At 32.3% G+C, this 16,165-nt stretch overlaps 4 protein-coding genes across 4 annotated transcripts; 3 read left to right on the top strand and 1 right to left on the bottom strand.

Annotated features, from left to right (window-relative positions):
- Nucleotides 1–6,298: 6,298 nt before the first annotated feature.
- LOC145949287 (uncharacterized) lies at nucleotides 6,299–10,634 on the top strand. The gene has a single exon (XM_083063722.1). It carries the CDS (start codon nucleotides 6,993–6,995, stop codon nucleotides 9,435–9,437), a length of 2,445 nt encoding a protein of 814 aa, XP_082919848.1. The 5' UTR covers nucleotides 6,299–6,992; the 3' UTR covers nucleotides 9,438–10,634.
- On the top strand, nucleotides 9,655–10,407 carry LOC145951997 (uncharacterized). The gene has a single exon (XM_083064212.1). The coding sequence runs from the start codon at nucleotides 9,655–9,657 to the stop codon at nucleotides 10,405–10,407; it is 753 nt and encodes a 250-aa protein (XP_082920338.1).
- A 1,107-nt stretch (nucleotides 10,635–11,741) lies between the features above and the next one.
- LOC145951998 (protein MAINTENANCE OF MERISTEMS-like) lies at nucleotides 11,742–12,167 on the bottom strand. The gene has a single exon (XM_083064213.1). The coding sequence runs from the start codon at nucleotides 12,165–12,167 to the stop codon at nucleotides 11,742–11,744; it is 426 nt and encodes a 141-aa protein (XP_082920339.1).
- A 2,016-nt stretch (nucleotides 12,168–14,183) lies between these two features.
- Nucleotides 14,184–16,102, top strand: LOC109816677 (Tetratricopeptide repeat (TPR)-like superfamily protein). The gene has a single exon (XM_020381758.3). It carries the CDS (start codon nucleotides 14,288–14,290, stop codon nucleotides 15,890–15,892), a length of 1,605 nt encoding a protein of 534 aa, XP_020237347.1. The 5' UTR covers nucleotides 14,184–14,287; the 3' UTR covers nucleotides 15,893–16,102.
- The last annotated feature ends 63 nt before the right edge of the window (nucleotides 16,103–16,165 follow it).

A 16,165-nucleotide genomic window follows, 5' to 3' on the forward strand; every position in this document is an offset into this window, starting at 1 on the left:
AAAAAAAAGATTATGTAGACATTACTAAGTATTGAAACATTATTAACTTTATGTTTTTACTTTTACATATTATGCATCATTTGATTGTTATTTTATTTATGATTGTCTCACTACTAAAAATGTTACAATCAATTTTTATAAAAACTAAACTAAACTATATTTTAAGTTTAGTTTGAAAAACTAAATTGTTATAAAATGTAGTTTAGTGAACTATATATATATATAGAGAGAGAGAGAGAGAAAGACGAAGTTTCAAACGACATCGATGTAACTTTTACCAAGTATTACACCGGTCAATAACTTTATATTAAACGTGAACTTTGTAAATCCAATCGTTGAATTATAACTTCATATTACTTTATATATTTATATCAAATTTTGTTAAAATTGAACAATAACTTAAAGGTAATCAAAATGTTCATATTTTATTATATTTTAAAATGTACATATTACATTAATTTTGTTTTATAAGAATAAAGTATCAAATCATCTTGAATTAATATAAAATTTTGTATATATGATCTAAGAGTAAAGAATTTTCGATCTAACGGTTAGATTATATATATATATATATATATATATATATATATATAACCTTGTTATAATGACTTTTACATAATTAATGTATACAATATGCACAAGTAATGATTTTTATTATAAATAAAATTATATATTTTAAAGATTTTTTTAAAATGTTATTATCTAATTATACATATAATGAATAATTTAAATATTACCTTTTTAATATTTATTTGATAAATTACATTTATAGTGATTTTTAATTAATTTGACTATATAAGTAGTTAAACTTTTTTTTGAAATACACCAACTATAAATCAAATTATTTAACATTTCATAAAATTCTTATGTTAATATTAAATTTTTTTTTGTTTTATTTGGTCTTGTTTATGTATGATTCATTTTTACTATCGTTTGTACTATTTTTGTTAAATGTAAAGGGAAAAATGATATTTTTCATGAGTCACCTCTAAATACTAAATACAACTGCATATTTATATATAACTCAAATTGGAGGAGATTGATTAAGATAAAACAAATTTCTTACCATATAAGACCGTTCAATAATTATTTTGAATTAATTCAAGAAAAAGTATGATTAAGAATACGAAAGTAGTTTAATTCAATACAAAGTATAATTCAAATAGATGAAGTATCGACTAGTGGTTCCGTAGTTCTTATGTGAGCTTGAACTATTTTCCCTTAATGTTTTGTAAGTATTTTTTGATAAACAATTTTGATTGACTTACCACTTAGAAGATTTTTGTTTTTTCAAATTAAACCGTATTGGACACAATTTAGTTTATTAGTATAAGTTTGAGAATAGAAGTTAATTTGAAATTAAAAAAAAATCTTTACAATGTAGCTTAGTTAAATTTATAAATTATAGTATAGTTCAAACTATTAGAATTATAGTTCACTAAATTAGAAAATAGTTTGTAGGAGAGTCTCCAAAGAACGCACAAAACAGTGCTTACAATCAAGCAAAACAATACCTAACAAAATTATTTACAATTAAGAAATAAGAAGATGAAAACCTCCAAAACAAAGTTGTTATTGCAAGACGCCTTTTTCTTACTTCAAACTTCCTTTCGACGATCGAACCGTTGAATATGAAATGCCACATCATATGAACATGCTGTCCAAAAATCAAGATCCAATGATGAACAAATCTCCTGTTGCAATTTAACAAATGTTACCTAGTGGATATGCAACCTGAACAATTAAACTTTCTCTCTTCTTTTCTCTTTGTATTTTGTTTTCTCTAAAAAATGAATCACACTCTCTCTACCCTAATTTGACTACTTTCATAAAAATATTTAAGCATATTTCCAACAAATATTACCAAATCTATTGTGGCATGTTAGCACTAGAAAATTCTAATTAACAAATAACCATAAACATTCAACAAGAAAGCACATGGTAAAATGAGAGACAACAAATTCAAGATGAGCTATCACTTAAAAGAAGGTGCCCTATGTCATTGCTACAATGAAAAACAAAACAACCTTTATTATTATTATTATTATTATTATTATTATTATTATATATATATATATATATATATATATATATATATATATATATATAAGCTTTTGGTCACCACCTTCACTGATATGATAACAATTTCTACGAGGTTGGTTTTTTCTCCACTTAACATTGATTCTATTTCTATTTTATAAACACATTTAATTACATGACTAGAACTATTGTTGGAGAATAATTAAATATGTTCAAGATCCAATTCATCATGTAATCATATCTAAATTGATAAAGTGTTATTATTTTTATTTTGTTAAATAGATAAAGTCTTTGATAAAAATTAGACTTGTTTTCATAATAAAGATTATGATAATGAGAAGCAAAAGTATGTTATTATTTTAATCTAAATTGTTCTTGATCATAGGATTATTGTATATGGGACATCAATAAATCTAGATAGATCAATATATATATATATATATGAATGTCTTTATAGGATAAAGATTAATAGATCTCATTTATTAATTACATATATAGATGATGCATATGTGAGTATTGTAACGCCTAGTTTATATAATATTAAGCATAATATTAAATATATATTTCTTATATGTTATTAACAAAAGTATATCATTAATAATATTGTACATAAAAACAAAGAAGATTTTGTGAACTTTTTTACATATCGTTAGCTTATAATTATATTACATACTATTATGAAAATATTTACAATAATGTACGTAATTATAAACTACTTATTTCTCACACTTCTATTACAATATTTACGTATTAGGTTGATACAGATTTACTATGGGGTTAACTTGATTGGCTGGGGGAAGATAGAAAGTGACTACTATTTGGTCATCTACAATAATAGGATTTTATTGGGTTGGTGAAAATACAAAAGTCGATACTCCTATGCCCTGAAATGTAACGACATTTGTAGTTGTGTCCATGCCCAACTGGTACTCGAAAAAAAGGCAGTGATAACGGAGGTGAAAGGGCCTGGTACGGTTGGTGGATCAATCTATTTTTCATTATAATTAATTAAATATTTTAAACAAAAAAGAAGTGAGAACAATTATCCAATAAATATCAATAATTCAATAGAATATACATAATTATTTATAACCAACATTAAATATATAAATATATATATATATATATATGTATATATTTTAGATTTTCATGTTATAATAAAATTTGAATTATTTTAGTAGTGACTAGCCAGGATAAACGAGTATTATCATAATATCAACCAATAAAATGATATTTCACCTTAAGTCTTTACTTATTTAAATCCCCAAGGTCAAACCTCCAACTATAAATTAATTCAAATTTTATGGCCATATAATAATATTTATCTTTATAATGCATAAAGAAATAATAACAAGATAAGCTTAGGATATTTTAATAAAACTATACTAGCCAATACTAATATAAAAATAATTAAACTAAATAAGTTTGAATATTATTTAAATTTTAATATAATATAGTTTACGAAAATGGGATGTATTAAAGAATATTAATCAAGTAAATAACAACGATAAACATTATAAAAAAATTAAATAACATAAACTAGAAACACCTCATTAATTATTTATAGTAAAAAGTATCATAGATTAAACAAGTAAATGAAGTTAGGGACACTTCACTAAATAAATACACATAGATATAACAAAAAAATAAACAAAAATAATAGTACATAAAATTTAAAAAGATAAAGGCCTCCTCCCCTTACCTTAGTGTAAAAAAAACTAAGTAAAAATTTATCTTCCTTTCGTTATTACTCTTTCTCCTTTCTTCTTCCTTTCTCTCACGTTTTCACTCTTTCTTTTTATTTTCTCCCTCCCACATCTGATGCTTTCATATCTATTTACAGGCAAAAGGGGTAATCATTATGTAGTTGGTTTTGAATCAAATTTTTCTCTTTTCATTTGGTTCCAACCAGGGGTTACCTAGAGATAAGTTCTAGTTTGTTAAATTTATTACTGCAGTAGAGTGAATAGTAAAGTGACAGTAGATTACGTAAAGATAGGAATAATAATCAACAAAGGATAGTAATAATAATCAGCAAAGGATGATCTCTACGTACGTTTATTTAATGCATTTTACTACTACTATTATTACTATTATTATTATTATTATTATTATTATTATTATTATTATTATTGATCTCGGTATGGATACATGTAAGATCTTCACATTATTGAAGAGAAGCTAATAGTCGGATAGAGGACACACTCGGAGTACTCTTGTCATTGATAAGGAGAAGTTTTATGATTCAACAACTCACTAATAAGTATGTCTAAAAATTCTCCTCACAAACTTAATATAATTTATATGCAAAATAAATCCTATTATTCTGCATGTATGTGTTATGAACACTATATTTTCTTACAACTATCTGTATCAATTTTATGATTAGTTTAGTCTCCATCATTAAGAAGAAAAATAAAGTTTTCCACTATTATCATTACTCCTTTTTTGTCACTTTGTGCAAGCTTTTAAGGTAAGCATAACTTCTGTCGATATATCATAATTGAAACATTGAAATTATTCTACTTATAAATTAAAGTTGATACATGCTTTAAAGGTTTCAATGGCTGAAACCATTTATAGCTTTGCTGATAAGGTCAGCAAAGAGGATCCAAGAAGGATAGTCCATGCTTTGAAAGTTGGCATTGCTTTAACACTAGTTTCTTTGTTGTATCTGATGGAGCCATTGTTCAAGAGGATAGGGAAAAATGCTATGTGGGCTGTCATGACTGTTGTTGTGGTCATGGAGTTCACTGTAGGTAATAAGGTTATTAGAGTGACATTGTTATGTTCTTAGATTAATAGGCATTGAAGGATCAATTCTTTTGTTTTGACCATTTTGCTTTTATCTTTAATTGCATGTGTAACTTTATGCAAAGGACTAATAGAGGATTAGGGACTTTGTTAGTAGGATCATTAGCTTTTCTTATTGAGTATATTGCAGATGCACTGGTCAAATTTTTAGAGCATTTTTTATGTTATGTAAGCATTTACATGGATACTCAAGATATTGTCAAAGAATCTTGTGGCATTAATATGCAAGAGTGGGAACTGCTTTTCACCTTTTTAGTTACACTATTATAGCATTACATGGATGTCTACAGTATGAAATTAGGTACTAAATCAAATAGTTTAGAGAAAAATAGCTTAAAAATAGTTTGTATAATGCCAAAATTAACTTAAAATATGATTCTACTTTCTATTGACTTAAATTTCAACCCAAAAGAGAATTGTTAATAAAAAGATTATCATTCCCTAAAAAAAAGTAAATATGCCTTAGTATCCTAATCCTGTTCAAAGCATCATAACATTTGAAAGGGCTATGAAACTCCTAAGAAATACATATATCAGATCTTAGTCAAGTGAGTTTCATGATACAAGTTGGTAGCTGCATCTCCAATCTTGCTATATCATATATGTAGTTGCATGATGAAGAGCTCAATATTCAACTTCTACACTATATTTTATTTCTTACTTTTCCAAGTTACCAAATTCCCTCCAACAAATGATAGGTAACTTGATGTAGATTTTCTTCCCTTAAAAATTTGAATAACCAAGAATGTCTATATGTCCATGTCTTGAGAACAATATGCCTTTTCCCAATGAGAACATAAGATAAGCCAATTCATTGCACATTGTGTTGCTTACTACAATTGTGCATAATTTGACACACGACACTAATAACATATGATATATTGGGTTTGGTGTGAGTTAGATAAATCAACTTTTGACCCATCTATGGTATCTCTTGTTGGAACCTAATATGGAAAAATATTTGTGCCATGATTCACCTCTTAATAAGTGTATCGACATGTTGGAAAGCTCAACTACCTATTTCAACCAAGATATCTAATGTATACCACAATTAAGATAGGTGGATAGTCATGTAAAAAAGCATTCTTCACATCAAAAAACCTTCATGGCCAATCTAGATTAACTACAAGAGAGAGTATTACTTAAGCATTATTCATGTTGGTCACAAGAGCAAAGGTCATGAGTGAGTATTACTTAAAGGTCTCTTGATAATCAAACTAAAGTAGAAGCATATATGTAATGCAACAATTCAATGCTCTAAAGAGTGAGCTTTTTAAGTGGAAAACTAGTTACAATTAACAACACTTAAAAATAAGCTTTCATCAGTATTCCAAATAGCAACCATGTTATTCTAGTCATTAAGTTATCTCCAATTAAGATTTAGAAAGAGGAGTTAACAAAAATGTTAATCATAGTAATAACTAGACAAGCAATTGATTTGCCAATGATCCATTCTTCTCCTAATCAAGGACGGAGCCAAGGGGGGACCTACGGGTGCCACGGCCCCCCCAACAATTTTAATTTTTTTTTATATACATATATATTACTATATGGCACCCCCTATTTTTAATATAAACTCATATGTATAATTAAATGAATAACCCAAATTTATTTTTTTATTCAACTTTTGGACTTCTGGTACGGCCTGCTATGTGGTATCACTTTGGAATTTTTTTTTTTTTAAAAAAATGTAGCGCCTCATTTGATCATTCCAATTCTTGCCTTCTCAATTCTCAAGTAACACTGGCAATAGGAATAGGATTGGGTAGTGACTATTGACTAGTTAGCATCACAATTCACAGCTTGCACCACGTCAATCAATAATCATCAATTCGTCATTGATTCTTATTTCATAACAACACCTGCACCGCATCATTGGTTCTTCAATCTCTCCTTGGCTCCTTGCGTCTTCAATCTCTCTTTTTATTTTAGTTCTTCAAAAGGTAAATTAACACTTCTTTTTTGTTACTAATATTTTAATGAATGTTTTCTTTTAATTGTTTTAATATTTTCCCCTTTGCTATTATGCTGAAAACCCTTTTCCCCTCAATTTAATTAGAATTTGTTAAGAGTGTTACTGTGTTAGTGTTGTTGCCTATTTCGTATGATTTTTATAGTTTTAAATTCTTTTAGGTTCAATGAAGATGAGGAAGACAACTATTGAATCATTTTTCAAAAGAAAAGAGAGAGATGATGAAGAAACACTGTCTAATACACCAATTTCAAATTTAGATACAAATGTTGATGATGTTGCTGAAGTTGATGAGCAACAGCCACCTCCTCCCAAAGCTTTGAGGACTGAACAAGAAACAATTGAGAGTGGTACCTTGATTCGCGATCCTGGAAAACGTTTACAAATTTGGAACTATCCTATTAATCAACAAGATGATATTCGTAGGGCGTATGTGAAGTTTGGACCATATCAATTTTTAATGGATTTGTATCCACTTTCAGGTCTTGAAGATCATCCTCGCCGATTTCAAGCTCATTGGTTTAGAATGTTTTCTTGGTTAGAATATTCACCGGAAAAAGATGCTGCCTATTGTTTTCCATGTTTTTTATTTTCTAAAAAACCAAGTCCATTCACTTCGGCAGGATTTAGAAATTGGAAGAAAGTGAATAATGGAAAAGATTGTGCATTTTTATCTCACATGGGGAAAAATATTAATTCTGTTCACAATGCTGCTCTTAGATGTTTAGAAGATTTCAAGAATCAATCATGCCACATTAATAAAGTGTTGAACAAGCAAACTTCACAGCAAATTCTAAGCAATCGGTTGCGTCTTAAAGTATCCATCGATGTGGTTAAATGGTTGACATTTCAAGCTTGTGCTTTTAGAGGACGTGATGAGAGTTTGTGGTCAACAAATCGAGGTAACTTTCTTGAAATGATTAAACTCTTAGCTTCTTATAATAACGAAGTAGATCAAGTTGTCTTGGAGAATGCTCCTCAAAATGCAAAATACACTTCACCTACTATTCAAAAAGAAATTTTAAATGTTTTTGCTAGAAGGGTGCAAAATGAAATTCGAGAAGAGATTGGTGATGCAAAATTTTGTTTGATTATTGATGAAGCTCGAGATGAATCTAAGAGAGAACAAATGGCTATTGTTATTAGATTTGTTGATAAGAATGGATTTGTTAAAGAGCGCTTCTTGGATTTAGTACATGTGAAAGATACTACATCATCCACTCTTAAGCAAGAAATCTGTTTAGTATTGTCTAATCATAATCTCAACATTGAAAATATTAGAGGCCAAGGATATGATGGAGCTAGTAATATGCGTGGAGAGTGGAATGGTTTGCAAGCTCTTATTCTTCAAGAATGTCCTTATGCATATTATGTACATTGTTTGGCTCATCAGTTACAATTAGTTCTTGTTGCTGCATCTAAAGATTCAAGTGATGTTCATGCTTTTTTTCAAAACTTGAGTAGGATTGTTAATGTTGTGTGTTCTTCTTGCAAACGCAATGATGAGTTACATGATGCTTATGAGACTGAAATTGCACGTTTGGTTGCAAATGATGAGATTGAAACTGGGAGGGGAGCTAATCAAATTGGCACACTACAAAGACCTGGAGATACTAGATGGAGTTCTCATTTCAATTCAATATGTAGCCTTCTACGCATGTTTAATGCAACTACTTCAGTTCTTGAAGATTTGGTGGTTAATGGAACTGGCTCTCAACGAGGTGATGCTACTTATGCTTTCAGAGTATTGATGTCTTTTGAATTTGTTTTCATTTTACATGTTATGAAAGAAATTATGGGAATCACAGACAAGCTTTGTCAAGCTTTGCAGCAAAAGAATCAAGACATTGTGAATGCTATGTGTTTGGTTTCTAGCACAAAGTCACTAATTCAAAAGTTAAGGGATTTTGGTTGGGATTCTCTTTTAGAAAATGTTAACTCTTTTTGCAATAGCCGAGGTGTACCAATTCCTGATATGAGTGCTACTTACTCTGACATAATTCGAACTCGGCTTAAAAAGGATTCTGTGACAGTTGAGCATCATTATCGTGTAGATATATTTACTGCAGCGATAGATTATCAATTGAAAGAATTGAATAGTAGATTCAGCGAGCAATCAACTGAACTTCTTATGTTGAGTGTAGCTTTGGATCCTAAAGATGCATTCAAATCATTTAATGCTTGTGATATTTGTAGTCTAGCTAAGAAATTTTACTCTTCAGATTTTTCTGACCAAGAAATGATTCATATGGAATATGAATTGCAACATTATGAGTTTGATGTGCCAAAGGATCCCAAATTTCATAATTTGTCAACTCTTGGTGAATTATGTCAAAAACTAGTAGAGGTTGGCAAATCAAATGTTTATCCTTTAATTGATCGATTGATACGACTTGTTCTTACTCTGCCCGTGTCAACAGCAACTACAGAACGTGCTTTTTCAGCTATGAAGATTATAAAAACAAGTTTGCGCAACAAGATGGAAGATGGTTTTCTTACTGACTACATGATTGTTTATATTGAGAAGGAGATTGCACGAAGATTTACAACTGATATGATAATTGATGATTTTTACTTCATGAAACAACGATGGGCACAACTTAAGAAATAAAGGTACATACTTGAATAACTTGATCTTGCAATATGTTCGATATATTTATCAAATGTAAATATGAGAAATAATTTTTATTAAATTATGTTAATTATTATCTAGTTTTGTCAGATAATATGCTTTTGATACTTTAATTTTCATTTATTATAAATTATATATTATTTATTCTCGGCCCCCCAGTATTGAAATCCTGGCTCCGTCCCTGATTGTGAATGCTATGTGTTTGGTTTCTAGCACAAAGTCACTAATTCAAAAGTTAAGGGATTTTGGTTGGGATTCTCTTTTAGAAAATGTTAACTCTTTTTGCAATAGCCGAGGTGTACCAATTCCTGATATGAGTGCTACTTACTCTGACATAATTCGAACTCGGCTTAAAAAGGATTCTGTGACAGTTGAGCATCATTATCGTGTAGATATATTTACTGCAGCGATAGATTATCAATTGAAAGAATTGAATAGTAGATTCAGCGAGCAATCAACTGAACTTCTTATGTTGAGTGTAGCTTTGGATCCTAAAGATGCATTCAAATCATTTAATGCTTGTGATATTTGTAGTCTAGCTAAGAAATTTTACTCTTCAGATTTTTCTGACCAAGAAATGATTCATATGGAATATGAATTGCAACATTATGAGTTTGATGTGCCAAAGGATCCCAAATTTCATAATTTGTCAACTCTTGGTGAATTATGTCAAAAACTAGTAGAGGTTGGCAAATCAAATGTTTATCCTTTAATTGATCGATTGATACGACTTGTTCTTACTCTGCCCGTGTCAACAGCAACTACAGAACGTGCTTTTTCAGCTATGAAGATTATAAAAACAAGTTTGCGCAACAAGATGGAAGATGGTTTTCTTACTGACTACATGATTGTTTATATTGAGAAGGAGATTGCACGAAGATTTACAACTGATATGATAATTGATGATTTTTACTTCATGAAACAACGACGGGCACAACTTAAGAAATAAAGGTACATACTTGAATAACTTGATCTTGCAATATGTTCGATATATTTATCAAATGTAAATATGAGAAATAATTTTTATTAAATTATGTTAATTATTATCTAGTTTTGTCAGATAATATGCTTTTGATACTTTAATTTTCATTTATTATAAATTATATATTATTTATTCTCGGCCCCCCAGTATTGAAATCCTGGCTCCGTCCCTGCTCCTAATATATGACTAATATGATTTGTTTCACTAATATAAGTTGTTTCTTTGTTAGCATTGGTTAAACTAGATATCTCAAAAAGAAAAAAAAAAGTCTCTTATAGTAAAAGACCAAAATATGTTAACAAAAAGAAAAAAGAGACCAAAACAAACTATCACCACTATATGGTAAATTCAACATTTTCTTCCCTTTTGATGTGTGAATTTCTCCCCACTCCCAACACGTGCCATGATCAATGCTTGTCTAGTTATATCCCAAATTCCAGTGCCTTTTATTGCCAACCTTCTATCAAATATCATTTGCAAAATATCATAAATCTTCATACAACTCTTGCACGTCTCCTACACATAACAATAAAGTTAGAATTATCTAGTTCATTTTGAAATGCAAACATACAAATTTATTTAAATGAATGACATAATCTTACCCCACAAAATGAAGGCCACTAATACTTGGGTGGTGAGAAATCGTAGCAGGTTGCACTTGAGGTACCTTAGAAGTCCCTCTCTCCTATGGTGGAATAATCAATGGGTGAGAAATTCGAGATAACCATTGCATGTATCCATCTCCAAAATCTGTTGAATGCTCCAATTGATGGCCTCTAGCAACGACATCCACCACATAATTTGCATAATGTAACCATCTATCATCAATCTCCTTAGGAGAAATCACCACACTAGTAACATGTTGAGGTGATCTCGAGATGTGTTGAACATGTCCATATTAACGTAATACCCGCTCAAGCAAGTTGCTTGCTTGTAGGTACCCCACCTAAGCCACCCTGAATATAGTGTTATATCTTCAAATGGTTGATAATCTCTATGATGACTATAAGGCATCCAACAAACTTCATTGACGATGATTGCATCTAGTTCCCTCCTATACGAAAGCATGTGGCCTATACTATTGCTATATGACCAACAACTAGCACAAGGATTTTGCTCCATGTATTCCATGGACAATTGATGGGAACCAATCCGAGGAAAGTGCTCAAATACCCATGCTTGTTTCAAAATTAATAACCCAAATTAGATTAGATAAGGTCCAAAGCAATACAAAATTTTTACGTTAAGCATAAAATAGTATGAAAAGTTTTCACCTATAAAAGGGTCATGTAGCCACCTATCTATTTAGTGCTATGGACACAAGCATCACCCAAGTACTCATACAAGAATGTCAAGGTAGTTACACCCCATGTATAATCGCTACAAGCTGAAAGGTCACAAAATAGGTCCAAGAATGCTAAATCCACATATGTTGCACTATTGTCAACAAAGATCGTGCAACCAACCAAGAATAGAAGAAAAGCCCCTATAGAAAATTCCCAACGCTTCTCTTGGCACCTCACATCATAAAAATCTCTCAACCAACTCATGCGAACATGAGCACCTCTTGTAGCCCTTAGCTCAAGGATTGCATCCTTGTGTGAGACAACTAACAAATCCTTTAAGTATACACACGCAATGTCATGGTCCATGACTGGCTGACTGAAAAATGCACCTCTAATTGGTAGGTGTAATAAGCATGACATATCATCATGAGTGATGGTCATTTCTCCTATTGGCAAGTTGAATGAGCTTGTTTTTGGTTGCCATCACTCAACAAATACAAAACACAAGACCTTTATCAACCATCTGGAAGTTGCAAAGTAGAAGTGATGCCAAGCCAAACTTATCCACCATTATTTGTATTTGGTGGTGCTTGATAACAAAACTTTTTACTTTTCTTCCATGATTGACAATCTTAAGCTCACCATAATCCTGATGTTTTATGATCTTGTCATTATAAAATTTTATTAAAAATTAAATTTAAAAAATCCAACAACGTTAATTACCTCACCACTCCATAAACGGGTTGCAAAATGGTCTGAAAAATTCCTAAGGACTGACAAATCCTCAAGGCCTCTTAGAAAGGACTTTGTTACCTGAGGGTTCACAACACCATCTACCATGACCTCTTCAAGCTCCTCGTGTTCATCAACTACAGCTGCTTGAGCCTTCATATGTTGCTTATCTTTTATTAGTCATTGACCCTTTCGTGCAACGCTACCACCTCTTATTCGTACCATAACTTAACATAACGATAGATGATCGATCAATTTCAAAATACAAAGATAGTTGATCAATCAATTTCAAACATAAACCCTAACAATAATCCTAAAAAGAAATGTAGAGATGAGAGAGAAATATCGACAAAACAAAGAAAGAGTGAGCTAAAGGCGATAGTAAGTTAGAAATAACAAGAACAAAAGAATGTAGAGGAAGGTAGAGATAATGAAAAGAATTACTTGGAGGAAAAGATGCATATGGTCTAACACCTTTCCCTTTGACACTGAACCTACTTACAACTTATAACAAAACCAAAAAGGAAAAAGGATAATGCAAAAATTGAAAAGGGTAGAAAGGAAGGTAGGGAGGTGCGGAGAAGAAAGTGACAGAGAAGAAATGGAGTGTACAAAAAAGAAAAGAAAGAAGAATGGAGGTGTAAATCTGAAAAATTAAAAGTTAGAAAAAATATTAAGAGTAATTTAAGAATTTAATATTTATTTTTAAAAAAAGAAAGTATATTTATAAAAAAAATGGAGGTGTGTATATTATTAGCCTAATAATATTTAATCTGATGTTGGGATAGATGTGGTCTAGTCCAAACTTAAAAGCCCAAAAGCTAGGTAACTCAATGCCCTAATTTGTATCATCACTATGATGCTAGGATTTGTCGTTCCATTAAAGGAAAAGTAGAGCTGTCAAAACGGGCCAACCCGGCCCATGTGGGCCGGCCCACCTTGACCCACTTTAAAAACGAGCCAACCCAACCCGGCCCACTTGTAATTTTTTCAAAAAAAATTTGGCCCGGCCCGGCCCACCACGGGTTGGTGGGTTATACGGGCCAGCCCACCAGCCCACCAAAAATTAAAAAAAAATTATTAACAAAATTCAAAATTTTAAATTAATTATAAATTAACATAATAGTCATAAAATTAACATCATTAATAGTTATAAGTCATAATTCATCATACAAAATTAAATACAAATTATGATAAAAGTTTAAAATAAAAATTTTCAATATATCATCATACAAAATAAACTACAAATCATATTCAAATTTTTATTGAAAAAAAAATGGTGGGTTGGTGGGCCACCCGGCCCACCACGGGTTTAGCCCGGGTGGGCCGGGTCAAAGTGGGCCGGGTTGAAATATACCCACCTACTATAAAACTTCAATTTTTTTTGGCCCGGCCCGGCCCGTTTTCAAGGTGGGCCGGGTTGGCCCACGGGTCCCGGCCCACTTTGACAGCTCTAAGGAAAAGACTTTTTTTTTAAAATATACTATTTTTTTATTACTTAAATAACCCATTCGGCTTATTATTTACTTAACTAACTCATTTCCTTGGTCGAAGTGAGAAATCGGTGGATAATTGTTTTTATAGAGTTTAAAAACCTCGTACTATACACACTACTGAATTTACACTACTAATAAAAATATAATTGATATTATTTATAAAATAATTATTATAAAAGTTAATAAGTTGAGTATATAAGTTGTTTGTAATTAAATAATGGTGTTATTTTCTTATATCATCGGTATACTCGTTAAGTGAGGGAGTGAGCGCTACTTTAGGTTACAGAGAAGAAGAAAGCGGAAACATCACAATTTCTTAGAAGAAGAAGAAGAATGTGGAGGCGGATACTCGCACGAGCCACACGTGCTGTTGCTGCCACCAGCAACCACTCACCAATTCACCATCGCATCTCCAACCCTAATTTACTCAAAATCCCCAAATCAGCATTCCCCCAAAACCTCAAGAACCCCCGATTTTTCTCCACCGATTCCACACTCACCCTCCACAATGTGCTCCCCCCGGAAGCTTTCGAAAACGGCGGCGCCGACGAACAGCCCGCGGAAGAAGGAGACACGTACGAGGTTGATTCCGACAAGTTGGAGAGCTTGGTGCGTTTTCTCCAAACAGATGCTGACGGGTCGTTTGAGTCGTGTTTGGATGACTTGGATTTGACTCTGCACCAGCAATTGGTAGAAAAAGTAATCGAAACCCCGTTTGTGTTGGGTGAGAATCTGATCAGGTTTTTCAAATGGGCATGGAGTGAGAGATCATTGGAGGTGACCACCCCAATGGTGGAGTCTCTTATTTTGGCCATATGTGGAAATGATGTGAGGAAGAAAGTGGTGTACTCTATGTGGGACTTGGTCAAGGAGATTGGAGAGAAGGAGAGTGGAATCCTCAATGTGAGGATTCTGAATGTGTTGATACTTTCGCTCTCGAGATTGGGGAAAGGGAAGGCTGCATTGGAGGTGTTTGATAAATTTGAGGGCTTTCAATGTGTGCCGGATGCAGACACGTATTACTATACGATTGAAGCGCTTTGTCGGCGGCATGCTTTTGATTGGGCTTGTGGTGTTTGTGAGAAGATGTTGGAGGCGGGGACATTGCCTGATGGTGAGAAAGTTGGTGCTGTATTGTCTTGGTTGTGTAAAGGGAAGAAGGCTAAAGAGGCCCATGGGGTTTATGTAGTGGCAATGGAGAAAGGGAAACGGCCACCGATGAATGTGGTTAGCTTTTTGGTTGCCAAGCTCTGTGGAGAGGATGAAACTGTGAAATTGGCTTTGGAGATGTTGGAGGATATCCCTGAGGAGAAGAGGGAGCGTGCGATAAAGCCTTTTTTGGCGGTTGTTCGGGCATTGTGTAGGATTAAGGAAGTTGATAAAGCCAAGGAGTTGGTGTTGAGGATGATTAAGGACGGGCCGCCACCTGGGAATGCTGTTTTCAATTTTGTTGTTACGGGGTATACGAAGGCTGGGGAAATGGGGCAAGCTGTGGAGATGATGAGGCTGATGGAAAGTAGGGGCTTGAGACCGGATGTGTACACTTATACCGTTCTTGCTAGTGCTTATTCAAATGGTGGGGAGATGGAAGAGGCTCGGAAGATATTGGCAGAAGCAAAAAAGAAGCATGTTAAGTTGGGTCCTGTGATGTTTCACACGTTGATTCGTGGATATTGCAAGTTGGAACAGTTTGACGAGGCTTTGAAGTTATTGGCTGAGATGAAAGATTTTGGTGTCCGCCCCAGTGTTGATGAGTACGACAAGTTGATACAGTCTCTATGCTTGAAGGGTTTGGATTGGGAAAGGGCAGAAAAGCTACATGAGGAAATGAAAGAGAATGGTTTGCTTCTCAAGGGCATCACGAGGGGTTTGATTAGAGCTGTCAAGGAGTTGGAGAACGAGGCTGTGGAGGCTGAGAGCATTACTGCGTTGGCGTAAACATTGTTTTCTCCTTTTTGAGGTGATGTGAGAGGCCTGGTAGTTGTAACTTTTTTGATTAGGATACCATTTTGTTAGGAAGTTGAAATCTTAATTAAAAAACAATCGAGAGGAGAAAATCTGAGAAGTGATTGTCCATGTGTTTGATGTCTTTTGTTGGCCCTTTATGTTCTTTTATGATATTGAATTAAGTTGACCATATTTTATATCCTTTCTTTTGTATAATGTTGTCATCAACATTCTTTTTTCTTTCTCATGATTATATGGGGTTGG

Source organism: Cajanus cajan, chromosome 9, assembly GCF_000230855.2.
Source record: "Cajanus cajan strain Asha chromosome 9, NIPB_CcT2T_4, whole genome shotgun sequence".
In the NCBI taxonomy this organism is placed as follows: domain Eukaryota; kingdom Viridiplantae; phylum Streptophyta; class Magnoliopsida; order Fabales; family Fabaceae; genus Cajanus; species Cajanus cajan.

What these genes read in the sequence shown, in the direction of transcription:
- LOC109816677 (XM_020381758.3), top strand. Translation starts at nt 14,288, where the DNA reads ATGTGGAGGCGGATACTCGCACGAGCCACACGTGCTGTTGCTGCCACC.
- LOC145951998 (XM_083064213.1), bottom strand. Translation starts at nt 12,167, where the DNA reads ATGACCATCACTCATGATGATATGTCATGCTTATTACACCTACCAATT.
- LOC145951997 (XM_083064212.1), top strand. Translation starts at nt 9,655, where the DNA reads ATGTGTTTGGTTTCTAGCACAAAGTCACTAATTCAAAAGTTAAGGGAT.
- LOC145949287 (XM_083063722.1), top strand. Translation starts at nt 6,993, where the DNA reads ATGAAGATGAGGAAGACAACTATTGAATCATTTTTCAAAAGAAAAGAG.